At 48.3% G+C, this 13,679-nt stretch overlaps 1 protein-coding gene and 1 long non-coding RNA gene across 11 annotated transcripts in view; one reads left to right on the top strand and one right to left on the bottom strand.

Annotated features, from left to right (window-relative positions):
• The window catches only part of PPP2R1A (protein phosphatase 2 scaffold subunit Aalpha), a 37,412-nt gene that overhangs the window by 9,855 nt on the left and 13,878 nt on the right, over positions 1-13,679 (top strand). For 7 of the 10 annotated variants that reach the window (XR_013408798.1, XR_013408796.1, XR_013408797.1 and 4 more), the window contains 5 exon segments: positions 2,110-2,200; positions 6,124-6,224; positions 11,467-11,699; positions 13,195-13,342; positions 13,465-13,620. Coding sequence is in view for 5 of the 10 variants with exons in the window: in NM_001257922.1 (NP_001244851.1) it covers positions 2,110-2,200; positions 6,124-6,224; positions 11,467-11,699; positions 13,195-13,342; positions 13,465-13,620 (729 nt within the window). In the remaining 5 variants the exon portion in view is untranslated. 10 annotated transcript variants of the gene reach the window in all.
• LOC144337328 (uncharacterized) lies at positions 6,450-11,322 on the bottom strand. The gene is made up of 2 exons (XR_013410302.1): positions 9,087-11,322; positions 6,450-8,748 (listed from the first exon to the last, which is right to left on the bottom strand). It is a non-coding gene; the product is annotated as an uncharacterized LOC144337328 (long non-coding RNA).

Consider the following 13,679-nt stretch of genomic DNA (forward strand, 5'->3'; position numbering starts at 1 on the left):
TCAGCCCACTGTCTGCTTTTGCAAATAAAGTTATTGGAACATAGCTATGCCTGTTTGCTTCTCTAGTTCTGGTTCTATGGTTGCTTTCAATGCCGCACAGGCAGAGTTCAGTAGTTAGGTTTGCAAAGCTGAAAATAATTACTGTCTGGGAATGTATAGAATAAGTTTTGCTGACTTTTAGCCTAGTGCAGTGAGCACCTCTATACTTACACACCCCAGGTCAGTGATTGTTAGTGTTTGCCATATTAGTTGTTTATCTTTCTATAGGTCTGTCTCTATATATGTTTTATTTTTTAGCTGAAAATCAGTTGCAGGTTTTGTAGTACTCTATCCTGAGGTCCGTTTAATGCCAGGATGGTAAGTTTTGGACCACCTGTATGAAAGATTAACTGTGTGCATTTTTCTGAGGAGAGACCATCACAACACTTCATCAGATGCTCATCGTCTGTAATCCCAAAGATACTCTTCAACTCCTGGACCGGAGAACCACTCACGCAGGATCTTAGTCACTTGTAGACCTCGTCTCAGTTACGTGGGGCCTCAGAACAGAATAGGCTAAGGGAGGTCCTGCTCCTCAACCTCGCCCTGTCCCTACCTATTCTGCCTCTATCCAGGAAGAAAGGCCCCCTGTGGGACCATTAGTCACTCTCCCACTCGCGAAAGCATTTCCTCCCACTCCCACACACATGAGCTCATTCCATTCTTGTGACAGTGCTGGGAGCTGTTAATAATAGGAGAGGCATGGTGGTGGAGATGAAGAAATGAGGGGAGAGTTCCACAGTCTGGCCTGCAGTCAGAGCAGCTGGCTTTGGATCCCACACTCCCTTGGTGCTGGCTTTGGCAGGTGTCTTTACCTCTCTGAGCCTCACTTTCCAAAGTGGTGAAAAGAAGACGTTAGCCATGCTTTTCTTCTAGGATCTAGAGAATCAAATGAAGTCCCAACATGTAAATGCTTGGCATGAGATCTATTATGTTTGTTAGCCAAATAAAATAGTTCTCTAGGACTGCCACAGGAAATCACCACGAACTGGGTAGCTTAACACAACAAGTTTTGGAGGCCAGAAGTCTGAAATCAAGGTCTTAGCAGGGTTGGTTCCTTTGGAGGCTCTGAGGGAGACCCATTCCATGCCTTTCTGGAAGTTAGGACTTCCGGTGGTGCCAGCAATTCCTTGTGTTCCCTGGCTTGTGGATGCATCACCTGGTCTCTCCACCCATCTTCACATCCTTGCCTTCCCCTCTGTGTATCTGTCTTCCTTTCTGTCTCTTAGAAGGACACTGTCATTGGATTTAAGGCTAACCCTCCATTTAGAATGATCTGGACACACTTAACTACGTCTGCAAAGACTCTATTTTGACGTGCTCATCACTGGGACGTAACTTTTTGAGGCTGCCATTCAGCCTCCTATACTGGTGGTATTATTACTACTGCTAATGCTACTCTTGTTTTTGTCGTCATTTTATTGTAATATTGTTTGTTCTTTATTTTTTTTGAGACAGAGTCTCACTCTGCTGCCCAGGCTGGAGTGTTGTTTGTTCTTTTATAATCTCGTAGCCAGCAATCCTGGCTTTAAATCCTGCTCCATGTGATGTTAGCTCTCTGACCCTGAGAGGGGCTTTTGTTCCCCGAGCCTGTTTCCCTGTCTCTAAAATGGGACTCCAGCTAGTGACAGGGGTGCAGGTGTGTGGATGTGTTTAGCCGAGGACCTGGCACAGAGGAAGCGTGTTATAAAGTGGCTGCTGCTGTTAAAGTACAGTGTATTAGCATGGTATGTGATACTGAGTACAGGAGAAGGTGATGAAGAGAGAGGAGGAGAGGGAGTACAGTTTTCAACAGAGTGGTCTTGGAAAGTTCAACTGAGGAGGTGTCGCTTCCATAAGAACCAAGGGATGTTCTTTTGCATTTGTTGCTGCTGCCACTACTATTGTTGTTATTTAATGATTAGCTCGAGGTCACAGGGTCTCTTGGTGGGTGTTTGCCAAATTACTGTTGAGCATCTTCACACGTAACCAAGCAAGGCTTCCAGGGGCTGACTGGGTTCGGAGCTGTCCGAACTCATGTGTGTCTGGAATGTCTAACATTCTCCCCTCCTCTTCTTGTTCTCTCATTAGCTTCGCCTCAACAGCATCAAGAAGCTGTCCACCATCGCCTTGGCCCTTGGGGTCGAAAGGACCCGAAGTGAGCTTCTGCCTTTCCTTACAGGTAACGAAGGGGACCCCTGGGACCAGATGTGGGGACTCTTGGGAAGTGGTTTTCACTAGATAAGAGAAGACTTGTGGATTTAACATATGGTTTGTGAATGTCTGCCCTGTGCTAGACATTATGGAGTGGGAAAAGGGATTCAGAGAAGTGCAGTCTTGCTCCAAAAGAATGGTCTGGAAGGCTGGAGGCAGACATTGGTGAGAGGGATCTAGGGGCAGATAGAACCAGGTTTGAGGTGCAGTTCCAACAGTTGGAAGCTGGTGACTTTAGACAAGTTAGTTTATTTGTTTCTTACGTTTTTCATCTGTAGATTGGGATAATCATCTATGTGCCATAGTGTTGATCTGAACATTCAATATTAATAACAATTGCTAATATTTATGATATGCTTACTATATGCCAGGTGGTGTTCTACACTGTATCTTGTGAGGATTGAGTTCATATGAAGTGTTTAGAAAGCTGCCTGTACTCAGTAAACATACATCACCGTCCTTTCACCCAGTTAATCTCACAGCAGTGCCTTAAGCAGGTAATACTACTGTCCCCATTTTGTAGGTGAAGAAACCAAGGTGTAGAGAGGTGAAGTGATTCATTTGCCCAAGGTCATGCAGTTAGGAGGTAACTGAGAAGGGATATTTATCTAGTCATTCTGGCCTTTAACTTGACAGCATTGGTTAATGACTGATTTCAAATCCGAGCTCTACCACTTTCTAGGTGTGTGACTTTGGGCAAGATATTTTACATTTACCTGCTTCAGATTCTTCACAGGTGAAATGGGCATAATTATGTAACCTAACACGAAGACTAAGTAAGATACTGTAAGGTGCTTATGACACTGTGCAGTACGTGCTGCCGAAGCGTTAGCTGCCAGGCTGTTACTAAGCACTGCTGTCTGTGAGGATGTAGGTAAAGCACTTAGTACACTGTCTGACACAGACTGGACTACCAATTAATGGTAAATCCTCTGTTATCATTATTCCCATTACTACTTCATGCTTTATACTTAATACCAGCGGAAATCACAGCTGAAGGTTTAGAATGCTTTGTCACTAATTAAACTCTTGTGTATGGGATCGTCTTAGTTGGACCTAGTGATGATCCTGGGGAGGAAGGAGCTTGAGATTGTTACCCCTCCCCGCACTGGACACATAGGGTATTGGAGCCTAAAGAGGTGCAGTGACTCGCCTGCAGTGGCACAGCTAGTGACTGAGGGGTGCAGGTGTGTCTGACTGAACGCTACATGAAGAGTCTGCTCATATGACACTGAACAAATGGCCCCAAACCAGGTGGCTTCTATTGGTGAACTGTTGGGGAGACTTGAAAGCTTTAGAATGCTGAGGCATGGCAGGATAATAAAGTGGTGAAGAAGTTGTAGAGGAAAAATGTTGGAGCGACCTGGGTTTGAAACAGGCAGCTATGCCGCCGACTTGCTAGGAAAGCTGAGTAAGTCACTCCACCTTTCTTAGCCTCATTTCCCTTATCTGTAAAGGAGTCTAATAAGAGCAGTACCTAACAGTCGGGGTGTGTAAGGAAAACTCTGCGTCTTTCCTCTGCTTTCATACCAGAGCAATCATATCACAGAACATGACTTCTGTGACCATATGTCTGGGGTTTTTCCCCTAAACTGAGCAGTGGACAGCAGCTGGTTGTCCTCTAATTCAGTTCCAACACTGTCTATGCAGAGATAGTGTCAGATCCCACAGATTGATGGCTCAGTCCCCAAGACTGTCCCCAACCCTGCCCACCAGTCGCAGGTCCTTTGGAACTTCTGACTGATCAGCTTCAAGTTGGGGTTCCCATGACCCCCTCTTTGGGTTTGATTAGGCCCACAGAACTCAGGGAAACACTTATGTTTACCCGTTTATTATAAAGGATATCGCAAAGGATACAGATGAAGAGATGCATAGAGTGAGGTATGGGGGAAAGGGCCTGGAGTTTCCTTGTCCTCCCTGAGCCCACCACCCTTCAAGAGCCTCCACATGTTTCTCCATCTGGAAGCTATCTGAACCCTCTGGGTTTTTATGGAAGCTTAATGGGAGAGGGTCCTGAGTGGAACGGAGGTGCCAGCCACGTGGGACTCTGTGGGAAGAGCATTTCAGGCTGTGAGGAGAGACAGGTGTATGCTCAGCGTGTTGGAAGAATAGCAGTGAGGTAGCCATGAGTTGAGTAAAATTGTTAAGGGAGAGTGAGACTAGGACATGAGGTTGAAGAAGAACAGTGACCACAACATGTGAGATCAGGTTTCTTTGGAACTATTGGCAGATTGAAATGAAAGAGTGTCAGGATTTCTTTTACACCTGAAAGAGTCACTCTGGGTTCTGGGAGATCCAGATGGTGTAGGGGCAAAGGTGGAAGCGGGAAAACCAGGTAAGAAGCTGTTGCAGTCTCCCAGCTGACAGCTAGTGATGATCAGAGTGACCTTAGGTTGGGAGGGTTGACAGACTTGGCTCGGAAGGAGCTGCCATCCCTTCCAAGGAGGATAGTTCTGTGTGGATTGGTGGGAAGGCAGGGTGCTGGCAGCTCCCAGGTGTTTGGCCTTCGGCAGCATTGCTTGGCTATAAGGTCTAGACTGGAGATAGAGATGAATAAGAATTGAGTCTGTGGATATGTATAAGGTCTTCAGGAGACAAAGAAAACAGTGAGGGTGGTTTTAACTGTGTGCAGAGGGAGCCAGGGAAACTGAGGCTGGGAATGAGCCTAAGAACAGTCATATTGGCGAGAATTTATTGAAGGAAGAGGCAGAGATGCTAACCCTCCTACTGGGCTCTGTGCTGAACTCTTCACTGAAAACATTTATTTCCCTTTAGTCTCAGAACAACCCTGTGAAGTGAGAACGGCCTGTTGTGATTTGGGGGATGAGAAAGGCTCAGAGAGATGAAGTGAGTTGCTGTATAAGCACCCAACAGTAAAGCAATATTTGAACCCACCATAAAATGGGGATGATGATAATGACTACTTAAATGAGATGGTTGTGATAAAGAGGTGACGCAGAAGTTGAACTCACCACTTAACACTCACATCCCATTGGCCAGAGCAAGGTCACATGGCCTTGCCAACTGCAAGGGCGTCTGGGAAATGTAGTCTGTTGCTGGATTGCCATATACCCAGCTTAAATGCAGGAGGTTTAAGTGGTAATAGATGCCAGGGATATTAGCATCTTGTGCTATGCAGGGATTAGCAGTTCCCACTGCCTCAGGGATGAGAGGATGGAGCTTAAGAGAGAGGCCTTTGGATGTGGGCATTAGGGACAGAACAGATTTTCCCTTCACATATTCATTCTTTCAGCAAACCTGAATTGCTGTCTGTCTGTGCTCAGCTCTGGCAGGAACTGGGGCATAGAGAGGAGCCAGTCCTGGGCTCGCTGATTATAGCCTATGTTAAGGGTGTGGGTAAAGGTGGCATGGAAGGAGAGGGAGACTGAGCCCAGAGAAGGTGTTCCAGCGGACATCCTAGAAATCTTCCAAGAAGGGGTAGCTAAACTGAATCTCCAAGGATAAAAAGAAATTTCTGGCAGAGAGAACAGTGCTGAGGGGAGAAGCTGCACCCCAAAAAAGCTCTCGTTGACGTTGCTCTGTGCTTTATACACCTGGTCATATTTGCTCCTCACTGTAACCCTTGCTACAAGGGAGGGATGGTGAACACCATTTTACAGACACAGAAGCTGGGATTCAGAGAGGTGGAATCACTCAGTCAGTGTTCCGCACCTGCTAGAGGGCAGAAGCAGGACTTAGGGCTCTCTCATCCCAGCCAAGCCTGTGCCGTGATCTCTGTGTCAGCCCAGGTGGAGAGTGGGGAGCAAGTGGGCGGATGGGGAAACTGAGTGCTGACAGCCTGAGGAAGCAGAATGGCGTCCGTGAGTTCTGAGCTTCGGCTGGGGTCAGAGTCGAGGTGGGATAGTCACGAAGTCTGTCTTGGTTCCACAGATACCATCTATGATGAAGATGAGGTCCTCCTGGCCCTGGCAGAACAGCTGGGAACCTTCACTACCCTGGTGGGAGGCCCAGAGTATGTGCACTGCCTGCTGGTGAGTGGAAGGCAGGAAGTCCTCTTGCCCACCCCTTAGGGTCAGGCCCATGGCCCTGCCGACCTAGGGCAGGGAGGGGAGCATGTTGGAGAGCATGGGGATCACGTCAGAACAGCTATTCCGTGGACATCTGCTTTAATCCAACAAGTCAGTAGTGGCTTTTATTTTATTTTATTTTATTTTATTTTATTTTATTTTTTTGTGAGACGGAGTCTTGCTCTGTCACCCAGGCTGGAGTGCAGTGGCACGATCTCAGCTCACTGCAAGCTCCGCCTCCCGGGTTCACACCATTCTTCTGCCTCAGCCTCCCAAGTAGCTGGGACTATAGGCGCCCGCCACCACGCCCGGCTAGTTTTTTGTATTTTTAGTAGAGACGAGGTTTCACCGTGTTAGCCAGGATGGTCTTGATCTCCTGACCTCGTGATCCACCCACCTCAGCCTCCCAAAGTGCTGGGATTACAGGCTTGAGCCACCGTGCCCGGCCAGTAGTGGCTTTTAATATTGTGAACTCAGGGTGCAGTTGTCATCCTTTCTGTTTAGTGGTCAGGTAGGTACCCAGTGCCAGGCCTCATCTGGGATTCTACATACAGGGCTGTGGGTTTGGAGTCAGGCTGGGTTCTACCACTTATTTGCTGTATGACTTGTAAGAGAATTACTTAACCTCTCTGTGTTGTACCTTTCTCATCTGCAAAATGGGATTATGAAAACCTTTTAAAATTATCTTGAGCCCTTGCACAGTACTTGGCACTTAGTAAGTACTAACAGATGTTAACTGCAATTGTCATTATTGTTGCTGTGACATCATATCCAGCCTTTGGGGTAGGAGAGATTCCCTGTTTATGGGTGAGCCACCTGGAGCACTGAGAGGTTAAGTGTCTCTTCAAGATTGTATGCCTTGTAGATGGCAGAGCTGGGATTCTTGGTCTGTCTATTTGACTCTCTGCCACATTCCCACCCCACTGCCTGCCTGTGTGTCCCGTGCTAGGTGATGGCTAGGGACACAAAGATGGGTCAGATCCCAACAAGAAGCATTGTTTGAGAGAAGATGATCTGGGAAGGAAGGCCTTACAAGTTGCCGAGTCCCCTGGTTTTCACTGTTCTCAGAGCCCTGGGCCACTGCTGCTGCCTCTGCCTCCGCCCCACTCCCCCAGTGATTCTGTATTTCACTGTTGTTAGAGATACAATGTGGCACCAGCCCTTGATGGTGTTTTATAGCAGCAGCCTTTCTCCCTCTTAGTGGTGTGTAAAAGAATGGTGCTTATCATTGTTGGGATCTTGGGATTTGAGCAAATACAGTAATTCGTTTTTTCCCAAACAGCATTGTCTAAGGAAACTTGATAGTTACCATTAAATTCTGGTATCTCAGCTTTCATCTGGGCGTATGTGTATGATTTGTGCATATGGACACACAGAAAATTGTACATAAATGAGATCGTTTCATACATTTTACAAAAAACAGGACTTCTTCACATGAGCATGATATGGTTTGGGGGCCAGCCTAGAAGGGGTTCCTTGAATTTCACAAAATTGTCTGTAGCCCCTGGCTGATATTTGTCAGGTGGAACTTCTGAGCAGTGAATTCATAGCTTTCAGTAGCTTCTCAGAGGACTTAGGAGCAGAAGACATCATTTTTATGAAACCCCAAGGCTTCAACAAAGGCCCCCAGGGTCTGCAACTGAGCTTGGGACTCAAGCTTGCTTTGGAGCTGGGCTGGGACCCACGGATCCTTCTCCTACCTGGCCAGGGTCTCCCAACAGAACATTCTCAGTAAGGAAAGTCCCAGTCAACCCACGCTTCCTTTTGGGAAGCAATTCCCTGTGACCGATGCGTATGATGTTCATGTCAGCCTGCAGACATCCTGGGGCTCTCTGGACCAGGCAGTGCTGGAAACCAGAGAAGAGTCAGATCAGAATAGCTTGTGCTTGCTCGTTGCCTGCAGTGCACATCCCAAGAGCCTTACACAATTGTGCACTGATGTTAGCTCTGTTGCTCAGATGAGGAAACTGAGGCACAGGTTGGTTTAAGTGAATTGCCCAAGCTGGGAAGAGGCAGAGTCCAGATTAGATCCCAGTCCCCTAATTCTTAGCCACTCCTATGTACTATCCTCAGAAGGCTCCTGGTTGCTGTCAACGCTGTAAACAAGGGAGGCAGGGGGCCCTTAAAACTCAGGGTAGATACCTAACCTGCTTAGGTGGGATGGGAAGTTGTCAGGGAAGGCTTCCTGGAGGAGGTGGCTGTTAACCTGGATTTTAACAGGTTATAGGAAATAGAAAAGGGCTTTGTGTAGTTTCTTCATTCCACAAACATTGAGCAAAGTCTCTAGGCTGTGGAAACCCAGGGATGTGTCAGACCCACTCCCAGCCCTCGCTCTCAGCAGTGGTAAAATGGAATTAATTACAGAGACTCCTGTAGCTGCAGTGTGAGGATTGTTTTTTTTTTTTTTCATTTGTTTGTTTTGTTTTTTTCCCGAGATGGAGTTTCACTCATTACACAGGCTGGAGTACAATGGCGTAATCTCGGCCCACTGCAACCTCTGCCTCCCAGGTTCAGGCGATTCTCCTGCCTCAGCCTCCCCAGTAGCTGGGATTACAGGTGTGTGCCACCACACCCAGCTACTTTTTGCATTTTTAGTAGAGACGGGATTTCACCTTGTTGGTCACACTGGTCTCAGAATCCTGACCTCAGGTGATCCACCCACCCCGGCCTCCCGAAGTGCTGGGATTACAGGTGTGAGCCACTGTGCCTGGGTGTGAGGGTTGTTTCTGTGTCAGCAGCTCTTTTTATTTTTATTTTATTTTTTCTTTGAAAAAGAGTCTTGCTCTGTCACCCAGGCTGGAGTGCAGTGTTGTGATCTCAGCTCACTGCAGCCTCTGCCTCCTGGGTTCAAGCGATTCTCAAGCCTCAGCCTCCCAAGTAGCTAGCATTACAGGCACCCATCACCACGCTGGGCTAATTTTTGTATTTTTAGTAGAGACAGGGTTTCACCATGTTGGTCAGGCTGGTCTGGAACTCCTGGCCTCAAGTGATCACCTGTGTTGGCCTCCCAGAGTTCTGGGATTACAGGCGTGAGCCACTGCATCTGGCCAGCAGCTCCTAACTCGTTTGGAATTGTGGATCCCTTTGAGAATCTGTTAAATTCCGGACCCTCTTCTTATAAAAGTACACAGGATTTTAGGTGGGTCACACTCTTCCCTACCCTGTGTGGTCTCCAGGTTTGAGAACCCTTGCCCCCAGACTTCACAGAGAGGCTTTACAGTAGTGAGTCTTCACTGTGCAAAGGCATCAGTTGTAGTTTTTTAAATGTGTACCTTCCTGGGCCCTGCCTCCAGATACTCTGACTGTTTTGGCCCACGCTGGGATAGGCCTCCTGGGTGATTCTGCTGCAGGGTGGTCAGGGATCTTACTTTGAGAACTACTTCCTGCAGTAACCTACTGAAGAAGAGAACCTTGGCTTATATAATCACTGCTCAGCCTCTGTCCCCAGGCCTCCTTATAACAGATTGCCATAAGCTCCACCTCTAGTCACTTGGCAGGTGTTGATTGAGTGCCTTCTCCGTGCCAGCCCACGTGATGGGAGAGCCGAGGTGAACAAGAGGAACTCTGTCCCTGCATATCCCAGTCACACCACACCTATGGTCACACTCCCATGAGACCATCCTGAACCTGAGACCTCACGATAGCACGAGGACCTGTGACAGTGACATTACGCTGGCTTGCTTAGTATTACATTTTTCCTTTGAATCATTCATTGTAACTATTTTTAAACATTTGTTTTTGTTGTTAATAGTTTTACTGTAAAAATATATGTAGAATGTGCTATTTTAATTATTTTAAAGTGTGTAGCTCTGTGGCAGTAAGTTTATTCACATTGTGCAGCCATTATCACCATCCATCTCCAGAATTTTTCATCTCCCCAAACTGAAATCGCAGACCTATTGAACATGAACTCCCCGTTTCCTCTCCCCGAGCCCCTGGCAGCCACCGTTCTACTTTATGGGTTTGACTGTTCTAGATTCCTCATATAAGTGGAGTCAGAAAATATTTGTCCTTCTGACTTTTAGCTGATTTCCCTTAGCATAATGTCTTCAAGGTTCATCCGTGTTGTAGCATGTGTTCCATGAGATTTCTCACATACAAAACTCTTGAGTTTTTCTGAGGACTGCATTTGGAAAACCAGATTTGCTTATTGCCAGCTGCATCCTCCCATAGTGACAGTCCCTGGAGCTGGGGAGCACCTGCCCTCCCTGGACTACATGGCTCTCCAAGGTGCCCCAGTGCCTGCCTCTTCCTGTTCACGCCCCCTGCCACCTCCGCTTGTCACCTTGACTGATAGCTTCATTCTGTTACTTGACTGGGCCCTGGAGGCATTTCCATTTATGATTTTTTTTTTCCTGTCTTAAATATCTGTCAGCCCAAGTTGAATTTCAAACCAGAGACCTCTGTACCTTTATTTGAACATATTGGGATAAGTTGAGTCTCCCTTCAGTAGGTCGCTAATTAAGAGTTCCTGTCTTGTGCTAAGAGTGCTGCTGGGCTCTGGGGATACAGTGGAGAGCCAGTCATATATATCTGAAGGAGCACAGTCATTCTAAGCCCACAGTAACAACCAGCGAGCCGTCCCGAGCCCCATAGTCCCCCAGAAACATGAGATCCCAATTCAGTCACCAGAGTTGTATGAGACAGCACAACTGTACCTGTTCATGGGAAACTCAGGTCAGGTTTTCGATCCTGACCTGTAGCTATTATTAGCTTGGGCAAGCCAGTCCGTACCTCAGTTTTCTCTTCTTTAAAATCAGGACTTGCTTTATAGAATTCAGTGAGGAAAAACAAGCACCCCTGGTACAACACGGTGGTCCTGCCTAGTACACACAGTGAACTGATGTTCTACGCAGTGTCAGTGATGATCATTGCACTTTGAGAGGCTAAGAACTTTCTCCTCAGAAAGTGATGTGTGTAATTTTCAGATTCATGGACCCCAGTGAAACTTCTTCAAGGACCCCTAAGTAAGAACCTTTGTGGAAGGCACGCTGACAGAGACCTTCTGCTGGCTGGCATAATATTACGTTTTTCCTTTGAATCATTCACTGCAACCATTTTAAAATGCTCTTTTAATGAAGGCTGGGATGGGTAATAGGGAAGGTTTCTCTGAGGAGATGAGCCCATGAGGGGGTTGCAGGATGGGGGTCCAGGGCCAGGGATGGTAGAGAGGGAGCTGTCCAGTGACTTCATATTCTCACGACAGCCACCCCTGGAGTCGCTGGCCACAGTGGAGGAGACAGTGGTGCGGGACAAGGCAGTGGAGTCCTTACGGGCCATCTCACACGAGCACTCGCCCTCTGACCTGGAGGCACACTTTGTGCCGCTGGTGAAGCGGCTGGCGGGCGGCGACTGGTTCACCTCCCGCACCTCGGCCTGCGGCCTCTTCTCCGTCTGCTACCCCCGAGTGTCCAGTGCTGTCAAGGCGGAACTTCGACAGTGAGTCTCTGCCCCCCTTGGAAGCTCCAAGCTCCCCCCTCAGCTCGGTCCCCTTCTCTAAAGCCTCAGCCTCCTTTCGGTCTGCCTAGGGCCCACACGCCCCTGAACTCTCTCCAGTCCCACTCCTGCTTACCACGTGGTAGGCCACATCCTTGAGAGTTGGTCTCTGGACACAGCCGCGTGTCAATTTACCACCTCTGCCCCCTTGCTCACTTAGGAATTGAGATGATGACAGGTCCTCCTTCCCACTGGTTAATGTGAGGATTTAAAAGAATTATCACATATAGGCCGGATGCAATGGTTCACGCCTGTAATCCCAGCACTTTGGGAGGCCAAGGCGGGTGGATCGTGAGGTCAGAAGTTCGAGACCAGCCTGACCAAGATGGTGAAACCCTGTCTCTACTAAACATACAAAAATTAGCCGGGCATGGTGGCGCACTCCTGTAGTCCCAGCTACTTGGGAGGCTAAGGCAGGAGAGTCGCTTGAACACAGGAGGCAGAGTTTGCGGTGAGCCGAGATCATGCCGTTGCACTCCAACCTGGGCGACACCAGTGAAACTCCGTCTAACAAAAAAAGGAATTATCACATATAAAGTGCTTAGAGCAAAATCTGGAACATAAAAACTTTCAGCACATCACATCTGATGGTGTCTCCAGCCTGTCCCAGGTCCGGTGCCTTTGGCAGGTAAACCACTTCAGTTTTCAGCCTCCTGCTCCTCTACTTTGCAAACAGTTGACCATCATGCCCAGGTTTGAGCCGTGGCTCACTCCAGAACTCTGATTTACGGCTGCACAGATGCTTAGATACTTACACTGGCCCTGACCATCTTTGACCGAAGCAATTGCTGCTGTAAAATAAAGCCTTTCTGTGGCTCTAGACTAGCCTCTTAGTTAAGCAGTTTTTTGTTTGTTTTTGAGATAGGATCTTGCTCTGTCATCCAGGCTGAAGTGCACTGATAGAATCATAGCCCACTGCAGCCTCAACCTCTTGGGCTCAAGCATTCCTCCTGCCTTAGCCTCTCAAATAGCTGGGACCACAGGTGTGCACCACCACGCTGGGCTCATTTTTTATTTTTGTTAGAGATGGGGTCTCACTATGTTGCTCAGGCGGGTCTTGAACTCCTGGGCTCAAGCAATCCTCCTGCCTTGGTCTTCCAGAGTGTTCAGATTACAGGTATGAGCCACTGTACCAGGCCCCTTGGTTAAGCAATTTTTATGGTCATGATAATGTAATTGTCAGCACTTACCATTGACTGGATTTATTATGTGCAGTCTGCGAAGTGTCCCACACACATTATTTCATTGAAACCTCATGCAGACCTGTGGGGTAGTTACTGTTACTATCAGCGCCTTTTCATAGGGCTGGGAAGACAGACGGAGTCATCACTTGCCCAAGGTCATTCAGCTAAATCCTGGACCCACACAACTGCAGTCTGTGCTTGCTCCTCTCTGCCGTACTGCCTGCTGCCTCATGATCCCCATCCCCGACTCCCAGGTACTTCCGGAACCTGTGCTCAGATGACACCCCCATGGTGCGGCGGGCCGCAGCCTCCAAGCTGGGGGAGTTTGCCAAGGTGCTGGAGCTGGACAACGTCAAGAGTGAGATCATCCCCATGTTCTCCAACCTGGCCTCTGACGAGCAGGTGAGTTTTGCTCCCTGGACCTCTCTGCTCTCACCTCCTTCTGCTGGTCCCTGCCCGTGAAAGAGAATCTCAGAGTTCAGCAAGGCCTCTGCTGCCCTCCTGCATTCCTCTCCTCTCCCCAGGACTCGGTGCGGCTGCTGGCGGTGGAGGCGTGCGTGAACATTGCTCAGCTCCTACCCCAGGAGGATCTGGAGGCCCTGGTGATGCCCACTCTGCGCCAGGCCGCTGAAGACAAGTCCTGGCGCGTCCGCTACATGGTGGCCGACAAGTTCACAGAGGTAGGTGAGCGACCGTTGACACTGTCCCACTGGTGGGGGACACTGACACCCTCAGAAGG

The sequence above is a fragment of the Macaca mulatta genome, chromosome 19, assembly GCF_049350105.2.
Source record: "Macaca mulatta isolate MMU2019108-1 chromosome 19, T2T-MMU8v2.0, whole genome shotgun sequence".
Classification (NCBI taxonomy): domain Eukaryota; kingdom Metazoa; phylum Chordata; class Mammalia; order Primates; family Cercopithecidae; genus Macaca; species Macaca mulatta.